Raw genomic sequence first — 14811 nt, forward strand, 5'->3', positions numbered from 1 at the left:
CCTGTGAGACAAAGTACCAGAGACATCACTACAAGCATAAAACATACAGACATCACAATGACTCTAAACCCGTATCTTTCTATAATAACACTGAATGTAAATGGATTAAATGCGCCAACCAAAAGACACAGGGTATCAGAATGGATAAAAAAAACAAGACCCATCTATTTGCTGTCTACAAGAGACTCACTTTAGACCTGAGGACACCTTTAGATTGAGAGTGAGGGGATGGAGAACTATTTATCATGCGACTGGAAGCCAAAAGAAAGCTGGAGTAGCCATACTTATATCAGACAAACTAGACTTTAAATTAAAGGCTGTAACAAGAGATGAAGAAGGGCATTATATAATAATTACAGGATCTATCCATTAGGAAGAACTAACAATTATAAATGTCTATGCGCCGAATACCGGAGCCCCCAAATATATAAAACAATTACTCATAAACATAAGCAACCTTATTGATAAGAATGTGGTAATTGCAGGGGATTTTAACACCCCACTTACAGAAATGGATAGATCATCTAGACACACGGTCAATAAAGAAACAAGGGCCCTGAATGATACATTGGATCAGATGACCTTGACAGATATATTTACAACTCTGCATCGCAAAGCAACAGAATATACTTTCTTCTCGAGTGCACATGGAACATTCTCCAAGATAGATCATATACTGGGTCACAAAACAGCCCTTCAGTAGTTTACAAGAATTGAAATAATACCATGCGTACTTTCAGACCACAATGCTATGAAGCTTGAAATCAACCACAGGAAAAAGTCTGGAAAACCTCCAAAAGCATGGAGGTTAAAGAACACCCTACTAACGAATGAGTGGGTCAACCAGGCAATTAGAGAAGAAATTAAAAAATATATGGAAACAAACAAAAATGAAAATAGAACAATCCAAACGCTTTGGGATGCAGCGAAGGCAGTCCTGAGAGGAAAATACATTGCAATCCAGGCCTATCTCAAGAAACAAGAAAAACCCCAAATACAAAATCTAACAGCACACCTAAAGGAAATAGAAGCAGAACAGCAAAGGCAGCCTAATCCCAGCAGAAGAAGAGAAATAATAAAAATCAGAGCAGAAATAAACAATACAGAATCTCAAAAAACTGTAGAGCAGATCAACGAAACCAAGAGTTGGTTTTTTGAAAAAATAAACAAAATTGACAAACCTCTAGCCAGGCTTCTCAAAAGGAAAAGGGAGATGACCCAAATAGATAAAATCATAAATGAAAATGGAATTATTACAACCAATCCCTCAGAGATACAAACAATTATCAGGGAATACTATGAAAAATTATATGCCAACAAACTGGACAACCTGGAAGAAATGGACAAATTCCTAAACACCCACACTCTTCCAAAACTCAATCAGGAGGAAATAGAAAGCTTGAACAGACCCATAACCAGCGAAGAAATTGAATCGGTTATCAAAAATCTCCCAACAAAGAAGAGTCCAGGACCAGATGGCTTCCCAGGGGAGTTCTACCAGACGTTTAAAGCAGAGATAATACCTATCCTTCTCAAGCTATTCCAAGAAATAGAAAGGGAAGGAAAACTTCCAGACTCATTCTATGAAGCCAGTATTACTTTGATTCCTAAACCAGACAGAGACCCAGTAAAAAAAGAGAACTACAGGCCAATATCCCTGATGAATATGGATGCAAAAATTCTCAATAAGATACTAGCAAATCAAATTCAACGGCATATAAAAAGAATTATTCACCTGGATCAAGTGGGATTCATTCCTGGGATGCAGGGCTGGTTCAACATTCGCAAATCAATCAACGTGATACATCACATTAACAAAAAAAAAGAGAAGAACCATATGATCCTGTCAATCGATGCAGAAAAGGCCTTTGACAAAATCCAGCACCCTTTCTTAATAAAAACCCTCGAGAAAGTCAGGATAGAAGGAACATACTTAAAGATCATAAAAGCCATTTATGAAAAGCCCACAGCTAACATCATCCTCAACGGGGAAAAACTGAGAGCTTTTTCCCTGAGATCAGGAACACGACAGGGATGCCCACTCTCACTGCTGTTGTTTAACATAGTGCTGGAAGTTCTAGCATCAGCAATCAGACAACAAAAGGAAATCAAAGGCATCAGAATTGGCAAAGATGAAGTCAAGCTTTCACTTTTTGCAGATGACATGATATTATACATGGAAAATCCGATAGGCTCCACCAAAAGTCTGCTAGAACTGATACATGAATTCAGCAAAGTTGCAGGATACAAAATCAACGTACAGAAATCAGTTGCATTCTTATACACTAACAATGAAGCAACAGAAAGACAAATAAAGAAACTGATCCCATTCACAATTGCACCAAGAAGCATAAAATACCTAGGATTAAATCTAACCAAAGATGTAAAAGATCTGTATGCTGAAAACTATAGAAAGCTTATGAAGGTAATTGAAGAAGATTTAAAGAAATGGAAAGACATTCCCTGCTCATGGATTGGAAGAATAAATATTGTCAAAATGTCAATACTACCCAAAGCTATCTACACATTCAATGCAATCCCAATCAAAATTGCACCAGCATTCTTCTCAAAACTAGAACAAGCAATCCTAAAATTCATATGGAACCACAAAAGGCCCCGAATAGCCAAAGTAATTTTGAAGAAGACCAAAGCAGGAGGCATCACAATCCCAGACTTTAGCCTCTACTACAAAGCTGTCATCATCAAGACAGCATGGTATTGGCACAAAAACAGACACATAGACCAATGGAATAGAATAGAAACCCCAGAACTAGACCCACAAACGTATGGCCAACTCATCTTTGACAAAGCAGGAAAGAACATCCAATGGAAAAAAGACAGTCTGTTTAACAAATGGTGCTGGGAGAACTGGACAGCAACATGCAGAAGGTTGAAACTAGACCACTTTCTCACACCATTCACAAAAATAAACTCAAAATGGATAAAGGATCTGAATGTGAGACAGGAAACCATCAAAACCCTAGAGGAGAAAGCAGGAAAAGACCTCTCTGACCTCAGCCGTAGCAATTTCTTACTTGACACATCTCCAAAGGCAAGGGAATTACAAGCAAAAATGAACTACTGGGACCTTATGAAGATAAAAAGCTTCTGCACAGCAAAGGAAACAACCAACAAAACTAAAAGGCAACCAACGGAATGGGAAAAGATATTTGCAAATGACATATCGGACAAAGGGCTAGTATCCAAAATCTATAAAGAGCTCACCAAAGTCCACACCCAAAAAACAAATAACCCAGTGAAGAAATGGGCAGAAAACATGAATAGACACTTCTCTAAAGAAGACATCCGGATGGCCAACAGGCACATGAAAAGATGTTCAACGTCGCTCCTTATCAGGGAAATACAAATCAAAACCACACTCAGATATCACCGCACGCCAGTCAGAGTGGCCAAAATGAACAAATCAGGAGACTATAGATGCTGGAGAGGATGTGGAGAAACGGGAACCCTCTTGCACTGTTGGTGGGAATGCAAATTGGTGCAGCCGCTCTGGAAAGCAGTGTGGAGGTTCCTCAGAAAATTAAAAATAGACCTACCCTACGACCCAGCAATAGCACTGCTAGGAATTTATCCAAGGGATACAGGAGTACTGATGCATAGGGGCACTTGTACCCCAATGTTTATAGCAGCACTCTCAACAATAGCCAAATTATGGAAAGAGCCTAAATGTCCATCAACGGATGAATGGATAAAAAAAATTGTGGTTTATATACACAATGGAATACTACGTGGCAATGAGAAAAAATGAAATATGGCCTTTTGTAGCAACGTGGATGGAACTGGAGAGTGTGATGCTAAGTGAAATAAGCCATACAGAGAAAGACAGATACCATATGGTTTCACTCTTATGTGGATCCTGAGAAACTTAACAGAAACCCATGGGGGAGGGGAAGGAAAAAAAAAAAAAGAGGTTAGAGTGGGAGAGAGCCAAAGCATAAGAGACTCTTAAAAACTGAGAACAAACTGAGGGTTGATGGGGGGTGGGAGGGAGGGGAGGGTGGGTGATGGGTATTGAGGAGGGCACCTTTTGGGATGAACACTGGGTGTTGTATGGAAACCAATTTGACAATAAATTTCATATATTAAAAAAAAAAAAAGATCAGTGGGGCACCTGGGTGGCTCAGTTGGTTAAACATCCGATTTCAGCTCAGGTCATGATCTCACAGTTCGTGACTTCTGTGCTGACAGTTCAGAGTCTGGAGCCCACTTTGGATTCTGTGTCTCCCTCTCTCTCTGCCCCTCCCCCACTCACTCACACTCACTCTCTCTCAAATAAATAAAAATTTTTTAAAAAATGAGTGTTTGCCAGGGGTTGGGGGAAGAATGAATAGACTGAGCACAGAGGATTTTTTGAAAATACTCTGTATGATACTGTAACAATGGATGCATGCTTTATACATTTGTCTAAACTCATAAAATATACACTACCAAGAATCAATCTTAATGTACACTATGGACTTTGGGTAACTATGATGTGCCATGTAGGTTACCAGTTGTAATAAATGTACCACTCTGTTGGGGGGTGGATGGGAAATATCTCCTTCCTCTTAATTTTGCTGTGCATCTATAACTGCTCTTAAAAAAATTAAGCCTTTAAGATTAAATTTAAAAAGACTTCAAACCAAAACCTATCTAAATTAGTGCAGATCCAGATTGTTACAGAGAATTAGTGAAGGTATGGAGCTAGTTTGCTGGTTACCACTTAACAATGTTCCATCAAATTAACAAATACTCATGTACTATTCCCATATCCCCTTCATAACTCCCATCACCACACTACTCTATACTTCATCTCCCTGGACTCCTCCATCGCTTCCAAAACTTTCTACTCTGCCCTCTTATAATCTCCTTCCATGATAGTAAACTTTCTTATATTCTCAAACCATCAATAAATTCTTCCAGCATCTACTTCCTTGCTTGTGTGTACCTCCTATACCTTTTGTCCCAGGACTGCTTTTCTTTGTAACCAAATCCTAGGTGCTGAGTTATATTGGACATAACCATGCAAATTTATAAGCTTGTATGCCTATAAATTATGATGTCTTATCTCAACTTGGTCCCCAAGGTTATATATTCTTTATCAAATCATCCTAACCTTTGTCACTCTCCACAAATCTTCAAATACTTCATCTTATCACTGACTTTCAGCAAATCACTTCACCGTAACTTATCAAAGAGATTAAAACATCATTGATATTGCCCTGAACTCTGTTATTGAACTAATGAACCTACTGTATTTAAATTTATCTTCTTTTCCCCTTCCCTCCTATTATTACGATGAAAATAATGACCCCTCTCTGTCTACAAATCCCTCCATCTTGGCTCTAGACTGCACATTTCCAAGACCCTCAGACATTTCTTCCACTGATTTAAAATTTTTCAAGTACTACCATTACTTTTCCCTCTATTCCTCATACCTGTTTAGTACAGAGCATGATTAGTTTATTTGTAATATAAATTACAGTTATGAATATAGAGTACTCAAGACTGTGGATTCTTGAGATTACAGAGCACTCTGCTTGTCATTTTGTTACAATGACTCTATCCTGTGCATACTTCTATTTGCTTAAACCTTTAGCTAACCTTGGGCGGTTTTGTTTATTTTCTGCTTAACATCTTGGCTTCTTTGACTCCACACTCTCCTCGTTTTCCTACTACTTCTCTAGCCACTCTTTCTTAGTCTCCTTTACAATACCCTCCTCTGCTACAAGGTCTTTCAACTGGCTTTCCTTAAGACTGCTTCCAGGTCCTCTTCTCACACTAGGTGCCGTTATTGGGTGATCACAATCATTCACACTGTATTTTGCTACCACACTTAAGCTGAAAATCTTTATCTCCAGCCCAAACCTGTACACTAAGTTTTAGACCCATATATCAAAATCTTCAGGATGTCTTCATCTGAATGTCATAAGGCGCTTCTAACTCACACATGAAACTAAACTTACAATCTTCTTTGCCAACCCCCATTCTACCTGCATCACATAAAGTTCCTCCTTGTAGAGATCCTTATCTCAATACAGGCATTATCACAGAACTGGTCAACTCGCAAAGCTGAATGTCACTTCAAGCTTCTCACCCTTATCACTTCCTTATATCCAAATATCAAGTGCTGTCAATTCTACCTACTAAATATCTCTCAAACGATTCCACTTCTCTCCATTTCCAGTTCTATACTTTCCCAATATAGGCCACTATGATTTCTTACCTAGAACAATGCAATGACTTCTTCACTGTAGCCATAATAATCTTGTTAAAATGTAATTCTGGCAATAAGATTCCTTCACTAGACTGCTTACTGTTCTTAGGATCAAGTGGCTTCCTGGCCCTGGTCATCAGTCTCATTTGTGGCCATTCCTCCTTTGAATGCTAGCCTCCAACCACACTGAAAAAGGTAGAAAAGGCAATCACGTAGCACATACTCTTTACTCACTGGCTAACTGGCTAACAGCTACTCATCTTTCAGGTTGTGTCTTTATTTTTTTATTTTTTCTTCTTCTTCTTCTTTTTTTTTTTTTTTTGAGAGAGAGTATGCAAGTGAGCAAGGGGCAAACACAGAGAGAGAGAGAGACAGAGAGACAGAGAGAGAGAGAGAGAGAAATGGGGCTCACCCAAAGCAGGGCTCAAGCTCACCAGAAGCTGGGCCAGCGCTTACCCGATGGGGGGCTCATGCTCACCTGATGCGGGGCCTGAACTAACCAACTATGAGATCATGACCTGAGCAGAAGGGGGATGTTTAACCCAGTGAGCCACCCAAACAGCTCCAGATCGTGTCTTAGATATCACACCTTCCTTGACCCACAACTACCACAAATTTATGTTACCTCAGCATACTATTAGTTACTTTTGGAAAGTACTTACATTCTCCATTTTAACTGGCCACTTACTTTTCTCTTCCTGGTCCCCCAACCCTGTCTATTAACCATTACAACTAACACTCGGAGTTATGTTTATCTTTTCCAATGTATAAATTATCTCCATCATTTGAAACATATTCAATAAATATTTATTGAATGACAACAAACTTTAGAAGTGATGCAAACTTAAGAAAAGCCTATACCACAATAGGTGTTGATTCCACAATGTTTCATATGCAAAGTTAACAATATTTGTATTGGTAAGTTGTATAAACCAAAAATTAAGAACAGTGTCTTCTAGAATTTTCACTAAGAGCTACATATATGAAGCATATATATTAAATGTAAGTATACTTTGGTCTATGCTGCCATGTTATGGCCACAAATATCTTGAACAAATAATCATTTATTTCCTTAGTTTTCCCTTGCTAAATAATGTTTCCTGTGGGTTCATAAGGATATCACAGTTGACCTTTATTTGCCAGAAAGCTCTCTCCATTTGTTCCTTATGGAAATTTTGATTTTGGTCATAATGAAACAAAAAATGGAAGAAGTGAATTTTAAGAAGGATTTCAAAGAAGGAGAGGTCAATGAGACCAAAGGAAGAGAGGAGATTATACTGACTTTTTAAGCCCTAAAGGAAACAAAATTAAAGTACTAAAATAATCAGGGGATAAAACAGACTTCATACATTACAACTTAAGACACAAAGGAGAAAAGTAGATGGAAAAAAAGATACATGGAATAATTATTGAAGGAATCAAAGTAAGTGAAGGAATTTAGACTGGTAAAACACAATTCATTCATCTGTTAGTTAATTCAGTAGTGTCCACGGGCCAATAGGTATACAATAGTTCCTGCCCTCATACAGCTTACACTTAGACAAGGAGACAAACAATAAACAATGAAACAAATAAATGTAGGGTTACATTTAAGGATGAGTGCTGTGAAGGATTAAAGAATAATGTCAGAGAACAATGGCATGTGGGAAGGCCCAGAGTTTAGAACTGGCTTAGCACATCTGATCATGCCCAGACAGGCAGGACAGCCATGAACATCATGGTCAAGAGTTCGGATTTTATTTTTAGTGCAATGGAAATAAATGGAAATACAGCTTTTACCACTTAAAAGCTGTAAGCCAGGGAAGGAAGATTTTCTTCCCTCCCTAAAATGACTCCTGCTAATTATAATTAGAACAAAGGCAGGGTATAAAATAACTTAGACAGCATCCTATACTTTTGTCAGGTATCTTCCCAAAACAAATTCATCTTTTACTCAAATCTAAATCCACTTCTACTATATGGAAAACAATATTAAAGATCACAATAGGGCTGCATCATTTTATTATATCAACTTCAGTGAACTATTTTAATTAATACCAACTCATTTAGCAATAAAGCCAGGCACTCCGTGTAGTTCTACAATTCTATGATATTATAGCAGAAAGAAAAGAAGACTGAGGACAAAAACAAAATTACAAGAGTCAAAAATGGAGTAGGCAGGATATTCTGAATGTCTTGGATTTTTTTTTTTAGTTAGGTTACTAAATATTTTATCCGTGAAAATAGAAAGAAAGCTTTGAAACAGATATTATATAAAAAGCATTACATTAAGTAATTATCTGAATACTATAAAAGCTGTAAGTAAGAAGGCATATAAAATTGAAGCTAAAAACTCTGGCAATATGTAACAAAGTGCTATTCTCAAAAGAGACTTAATAGAGGAAAATGTTCTTTTCCTACAATGAATAATCATGAATAGTTGAACAAACATTTTGGGTTTTTTTTAATAGTTTCAACTGAATTACAGGTAGCTTGCCAATTACTAATTAATGCCCTTTGATCAAAGATCTTGAAATTTAAAGTAGTAAACTATGTATATGACCAAATAGGGCCCAGAGAAAAATGTCATAATTTCTATGCTACTCTCTATTTGAAAAAGAAATTCAAGCAGTTAAAAGTTTGATTCCCATGGAAAATTCTGCATGTATATATCCAAACAGGTCTTTTTTCTGATCTCACCCACCTTCCTCCACCATCCATGAAAATAAACCAATGAGAAACCGTTTTCTCTTTATTATTCCAATTATGTGGCTATTATTATTTATCCTTTCCAGAATACCCAGGATCATTTAACTCAATAATATACTGTTTCTTTATAAATGTTAAAATTTCAGTTTTGAGAAATTAAAGACTCATTTGTTTACTTATGGAATCTGTAACAGGAATTAAAAACAAGACCAAAAACCCACGCCTTGCACACAGGGAAATCACTGATTAAGTCCAGTGCCTGACTACTTACAAAATGAGTCCTCCATTTGCCATAAATTCCCTGGTGGGAAAAATGTGTAACCGGCTTCAAATACGTGGAGAACCCCATGAAATACATATATTAAAATAAACAAACATACCAGAAAGGTGATGATTCTTCAAATAAATATGACAACCCTATTAAAATGCAACACATGTTTTTCTGCTAAAAGGAAATCTGAGAAGATGAAATAGATGCTTCATATAAAATATTTACATATACAATGCACAAAACCCACTACGGTTAGTAACCTTTATGGCTTTCAAGAACTAGATATTTACATATCATTCTTTCTGCATGTGCGTGTGCGTATGTGTGTTTTGTATATATTTTTAACAGTTGACAGCTGTTTTAGAGCATACAGAGATGCCAAGCTGAATGAGGGTCTTGATTACTTCAAGATTAGCTATCTAAAGTTTCTATTCATTTTAAGTGTTGTTAGTTGGAAGAGTCATTAGTCACTTCCTTGTCTCATAGAACATCAGCATACATTTACATTGTTAATGAACATTTGGGGTAAATGAATTAATGGCACTTTTAAACATCAATTCAGTCCTAATAACTTTGTATGTCATAGAAATGTTAGGCTAGGATATAAACGAAAAGCCTTTTCAGTAAAGGTAACTACTCATTCCTGCAAACAATAAAGGATAAAATTAATTTAAAATGTTTTTTAACCAGTTAAAAAAAATAGAACCTCAGTGTTTAATGAAGTAGGCCAGGAAAAATATGCGCGCGCGCACACACACACACACACACACACACACACACGCTGTTCTAAAATAAGCACATAAATCAGAAAATTTTGGTGAAATTATTTTATATACTTATCACAAAAATATTTTTTCTTTTAAAATACTGACTTGTGAAATAATTTGAAGTGGTTGTGAAATAATTTGACTTAATTATTAGTGTTTCTTACAGGTATTATGTTTAAAAAACAAACATCACTAGGAGATGTATTCTTACCACTGAAATGTTTAAGATGCTGAAATGAAAATGAGACAATAACAATTTTTTCATATGATCAAAACTTTGAACAACAGTCTTTTTGTGACCTTTTCATAAATGCACATATGAAAATAAAAAGTAAAATCACAAAAATAAGTTGTAAGACAAATTATATCATTTTCATCAAAAATAACAATGGAATTTGTATGACACAGAAGGCAGTAAAAATGCACAAAAAACATAAATGCACTCCATAAAGTCAAGGCTTAATCACTAAAGAAATAACCACTTTAAAACATCAATCATTGGTTTTAAATTCCCAAAACACAATAGCAGACCTTTATGCCAATACAGAAAAAAAAAAACTGTACCTGAAGTATACAAAACACATGTGAATCACTTTGACCAGTTATGATTTTTTAAAATCAATCTCATAATCCTGATATATGTACGTCATGACTGAAAAATTTTAAGTAGTTACTTGAGTCAATGAATCAACCAAAAACAAGGATAAGGCTTTAGGAATCTGCATAAACTGCTTCCTTTTAAGATACTATATTATTACTAATATTGAGAAAACAACACTGAATTCTGAAACATACATATTTGATAAATTTTGATAGGGTAGACCCTGAATACAGTTTACTTTTAACAGTCTCTTTTTAACAATTTCAATGCATAGATCTTTAAAGTAGGACACAAATTTTAATTAGTGGTGAAAAAAAAGAATCAGACAAATCTTTATCCTGGAATAAGGTCAACTTGCTTCAAAAGACAAAAAAAAAATCCCTGCAAAATCAACACAAAAAGCTAGACTTCTTTAAAAGATGTTTGACAAAGGCCATTTTGATTTCAACATCCTTATGCTGAAGTAATTATTTAAGATCATGATTTTTTTTTTTAAAGAATGACGGTGCATTAAACATTTGGCTAATGCTTCTGTCTATAATTGAAAGTTGATGTTTTGTGGTGTTCATTACTGTCAGAGTGCTCTCCACCTATCCAGGGAAGTGTGCTTCATGTTGCCCTGTTCAGCTTCATCTAAAGAATTACACACATAAGGTAGGCAGAACTAACTGGAGGCTCTCTGCTACATTTCCCAGTAACCACAGAATGTATCTGCATACAAAACTCACCTCCAGACTTGTTTGAGTAACTTGACAAGGGGTCAAAGCCCACTTCCTGTTCTTCTGGCTGCAGAGGATGTCTAGTTTCAGATAAGGAATGATACATTGTGAGAACCGAACAATGTCACTGAAAGTGACTACCTGGGAGATTAAAAAAAAAAAAAAAGGAAAATTATACTTTTTCTTTTTGCTATGACTGGGAATAAATACAACATTGAAATGATTAAATGAGCATTACAGACATTAACAAGTTTTCCACAGGCTTCAGGGTCTGTTACAACACATTGGCAGAAATATGCAAAGAAGTGAAAACTGGCACAAAATTTCCATTTCAATAATTTCTCCCCAAATCTGAACTTCCTTGGTAACCATTACCTCAATGTTCAATCACACTTATTTTCAATAAACTTCTGCACAAAAAGTCAAACTGTAAGTTAAATCACCGGACCATTTATAACATTCTTTTGTTTCACTGCCGAAATAACACACATTTACAATAGAAACTTTCAAAATACAGAAAATTTAGCAAAATAAAATCATTCATAATTGTATTAACTAAAAACACCCCTGTTAACATTTCAGTTTATTACACATATCCTTTCTGACTTTGTTCTGGGCATTTAAAACAAATTTATTTTAATGTGATCTACCATGTTAAATATACTGATTATATAAATTATTGTGGGTATTTTCTACCCCATAAAAAAAGACCATATTATAACTTCAAATGGATCCCTAGTATTCCATTAAATAGCTATAACAGTTTATATAACCAATTCCTTATTAGTAAACAGAATGCTTTCAGTTGTTCAACACTATAAACAGTTTCCCAATGAATATCTTTAGTAATATCTCTGTGTCACATCTATGATTATTGCCTTAAGATAAATTCTTAAAAGTGTCTTTGCTGGACCAACACATGTATATAAAAAAATAATATTCTATGATATATTTTAGCAAATTATGCTCCAGAAAGATTTGTATACAGAACAATTCATTCCCCTGGACCCTCATTAACAGAGGGAATGGGTAATTCATTTTACGGACGAGTGTGACAGTCAATTTTTATATTGCATTTGCTTGATAACTAGTGAGATTACTGAAGATTCATATGTTTTCTCTGACATTTACTTATTATCTTTTGTGGATGGAGTTTATTATTATCATCGTCTTCATAATTTATAAGCATGCTTTAAATATGAAGAATATTAAACCTTTGTCATGTGATATAGATATTTTTCTGAGTGTGTCTGTCTTCAAATAACATGGTATTTCTGTGACATAAGTAACTTTTTCATTGCTATGCACCCAAATATATCTATATCTACTTTATGACTTTTACCCCTGGTATTACTATGTTTAAAAAGGCAAAGTTATATAAATAACCACATTTTTAAAATTGTTTTGAAGGTTTTTCTCCTTGATTCTGATTTCTATAGACAATGCCAATTTAAACAAAGATATTAATTATTTTTACATGTTTAAGCTACACTACTTGTAAATTTTCTATGTCTATGAGCTACAGATAACCTTCTCAAGTCATAATCTTCCAAAAATATAAACTGGGCTCTAATTTTCATCCAAAATAATGTTAACACATGAAATTTTAAGTTTCAAGAGAGGGGAGACATGATAGGAAGAATAAATGAAAACTGATGGAAAAGCAAGACCAACCAAAATGAGTACATAATTTTACAGGATAGGGAGACAATTATGGAGGAAAGTTTCCAGAAAAGCCCATGAATATACAAATCCTTTTCTTCCCAACATAAAATGCTCCTCTATCCTGCTTAGTTTCTCCCTAAAGCTCTCACTCTTCAAAATACTTAGTACATTTTCTGAGTTTTACCAGAACCCTCCAACTCTCACCCACCCACATTCATAATCAGATGGTAAAAAATCCTCTCCACCTTAGATTGTGGCTAAAACAAGAGCAAAGGGGTAGGCAAAACCAACACTAGACAAGGCGGAAAACTTTTGTTGTCAACATACAGTAAGAATTTCTAAAGCCATAAATCAAATCCTAAATCCATAAATCTAGACAACTGTCAATATTTGCTTCTTATGTATGCAAACCAATCAACATATATTTAGCACTTACAATACAGAAGGAATTCTGAGGAATATAATGCAGTAGAGGACAGGAAAAAGTAAATGATCAGTTACATATACTATAAAACAGAATCTGATGAATTTTGCTGATCAAATGAATAATCAGATTAAAGTCCTCTACTATGGAGAAGAGCCACCAAACTCAAATGCCTGATGGTATCAGGCAAAAACCATTATTAATCAAAGTTAACATCTATTGAGCAATGACTATGAAGTCACAGACCACTCTAAATGCTTTATGTATATTCATCATTTCATCTTCCCAACTATCCTACTGACATACATTCATCACCATTTTACCAAAGAGAAAACAGAGGTACAGAGAGATTAACTAATTTGTCTACAGTTACACAAGTAGTAAGTGTTGAAGCCAGAATTTGAACCTATCTTGTCTAGCTCCAGAGCTCACATTCTTTACTCCTGCACTATATTTGGCTCTTGGACAATGAGACAAATAGACAAAATACAAAACAAACTGTACAAGAGGATGGGATCTGTGAACAACTGAAACACCTTTACTCTGCTTCAACTTTTTCAAGAAAGCTAGAAATCTAGAATTTTATTTGAAATCCCTTTAAACTGTTGGCAAGTAACTCAAACTAGAAAAAACAAAAACAAAAAACAAAAAACAAAACAAAACAAAAACCTGTATAGAATAAACATTTCAAAAGCATATTTGACCCATGGATAACTATTTTAATGTTAAGATTCATATTTTGTTCCATACATTCTGTTCTACTTTTGAAATTATTAAGGAAAATGTTTGAAAATGTATATTCCAAGTTAACTGCCAGATTTCTATAAAATCTCTTTAATATCCTAGACATGTTTTCATATCATTACCTTAATCTCTCAGTTTTATAATACATTTCCACTATTAAAGACTTCACAAACTTAAAATATACAAATAAGGGGATTTCATGTACTTCAAACTATGAGAAATAAACAACTAGCAAACAGATATCAAAGCACATTTTTTAAAGGAACATTAAAAAAACACCTTTCTGTAGCTAAAATGAAATACTCTAGGGGCACCTGGATGGCTCAGTCAGTTAAGTGTCCCACTCTTGATTTCGGCTCAGGTCACAATCTCATGGTCAGGTTCTGCACTGACAGCATGGAGCGCGCGCGCTCTCTCTCTCTCTCTCACCTTCCCCTCCCCTCAGCCCTACCCCACACACATGCACTCACTCTATCAAAATAAATAATAAACTTTAAGAAAAAATACTCTAGGGGCAACTGGATGGCTCAGTTGGTTAAGGGTCTGACTCCCAATTTCAGCTCAGGTCATGACCTCATCATTCATGAGCAAGCCCTGCACTGGGCTCCATGCTGACAATGTGGAGCCTGCTTGGGATTTTCTCTCTCCCCCTCTCTCTCTGCCCCTCTCTTGTTCATACTTTCTCTCTCTCAAAATAAATAAATAAACCTAAAAT

At 35.4% G+C, this 14811-nt stretch overlaps 1 protein-coding gene across 10 annotated transcripts in view; it reads right to left on the reverse strand.

Moving 5' to 3' along the window:
• Positions 1 to 14811, reverse strand: part of TBC1D5 (TBC1 domain family member 5) — a 545542-nt gene that overhangs the window by 340510 nt on the left and 190221 nt on the right. For all 10 annotated transcript variants that reach the window (XM_019810740.3, XM_045037659.1, XM_019810743.3 and 7 more), the window contains one exon: positions 11273 to 11404. In XM_019810740.3, the coding sequence (XP_019666299.2) occupies positions 11273 to 11369 (97 nt within the window). In that variant the 5' untranslated portion in view covers positions 11370 to 11404. The remainder of the gene's footprint in view (positions 1 to 11272; positions 11405 to 14811) is intronic.

This window comes from Felis catus, chromosome C2 (genome assembly GCF_018350175.1).
Source record: "Felis catus isolate Fca126 chromosome C2, F.catus_Fca126_mat1.0, whole genome shotgun sequence".
Taxonomy (NCBI): Eukaryota; Metazoa; Chordata; class Mammalia; order Carnivora; family Felidae; genus Felis; species Felis catus.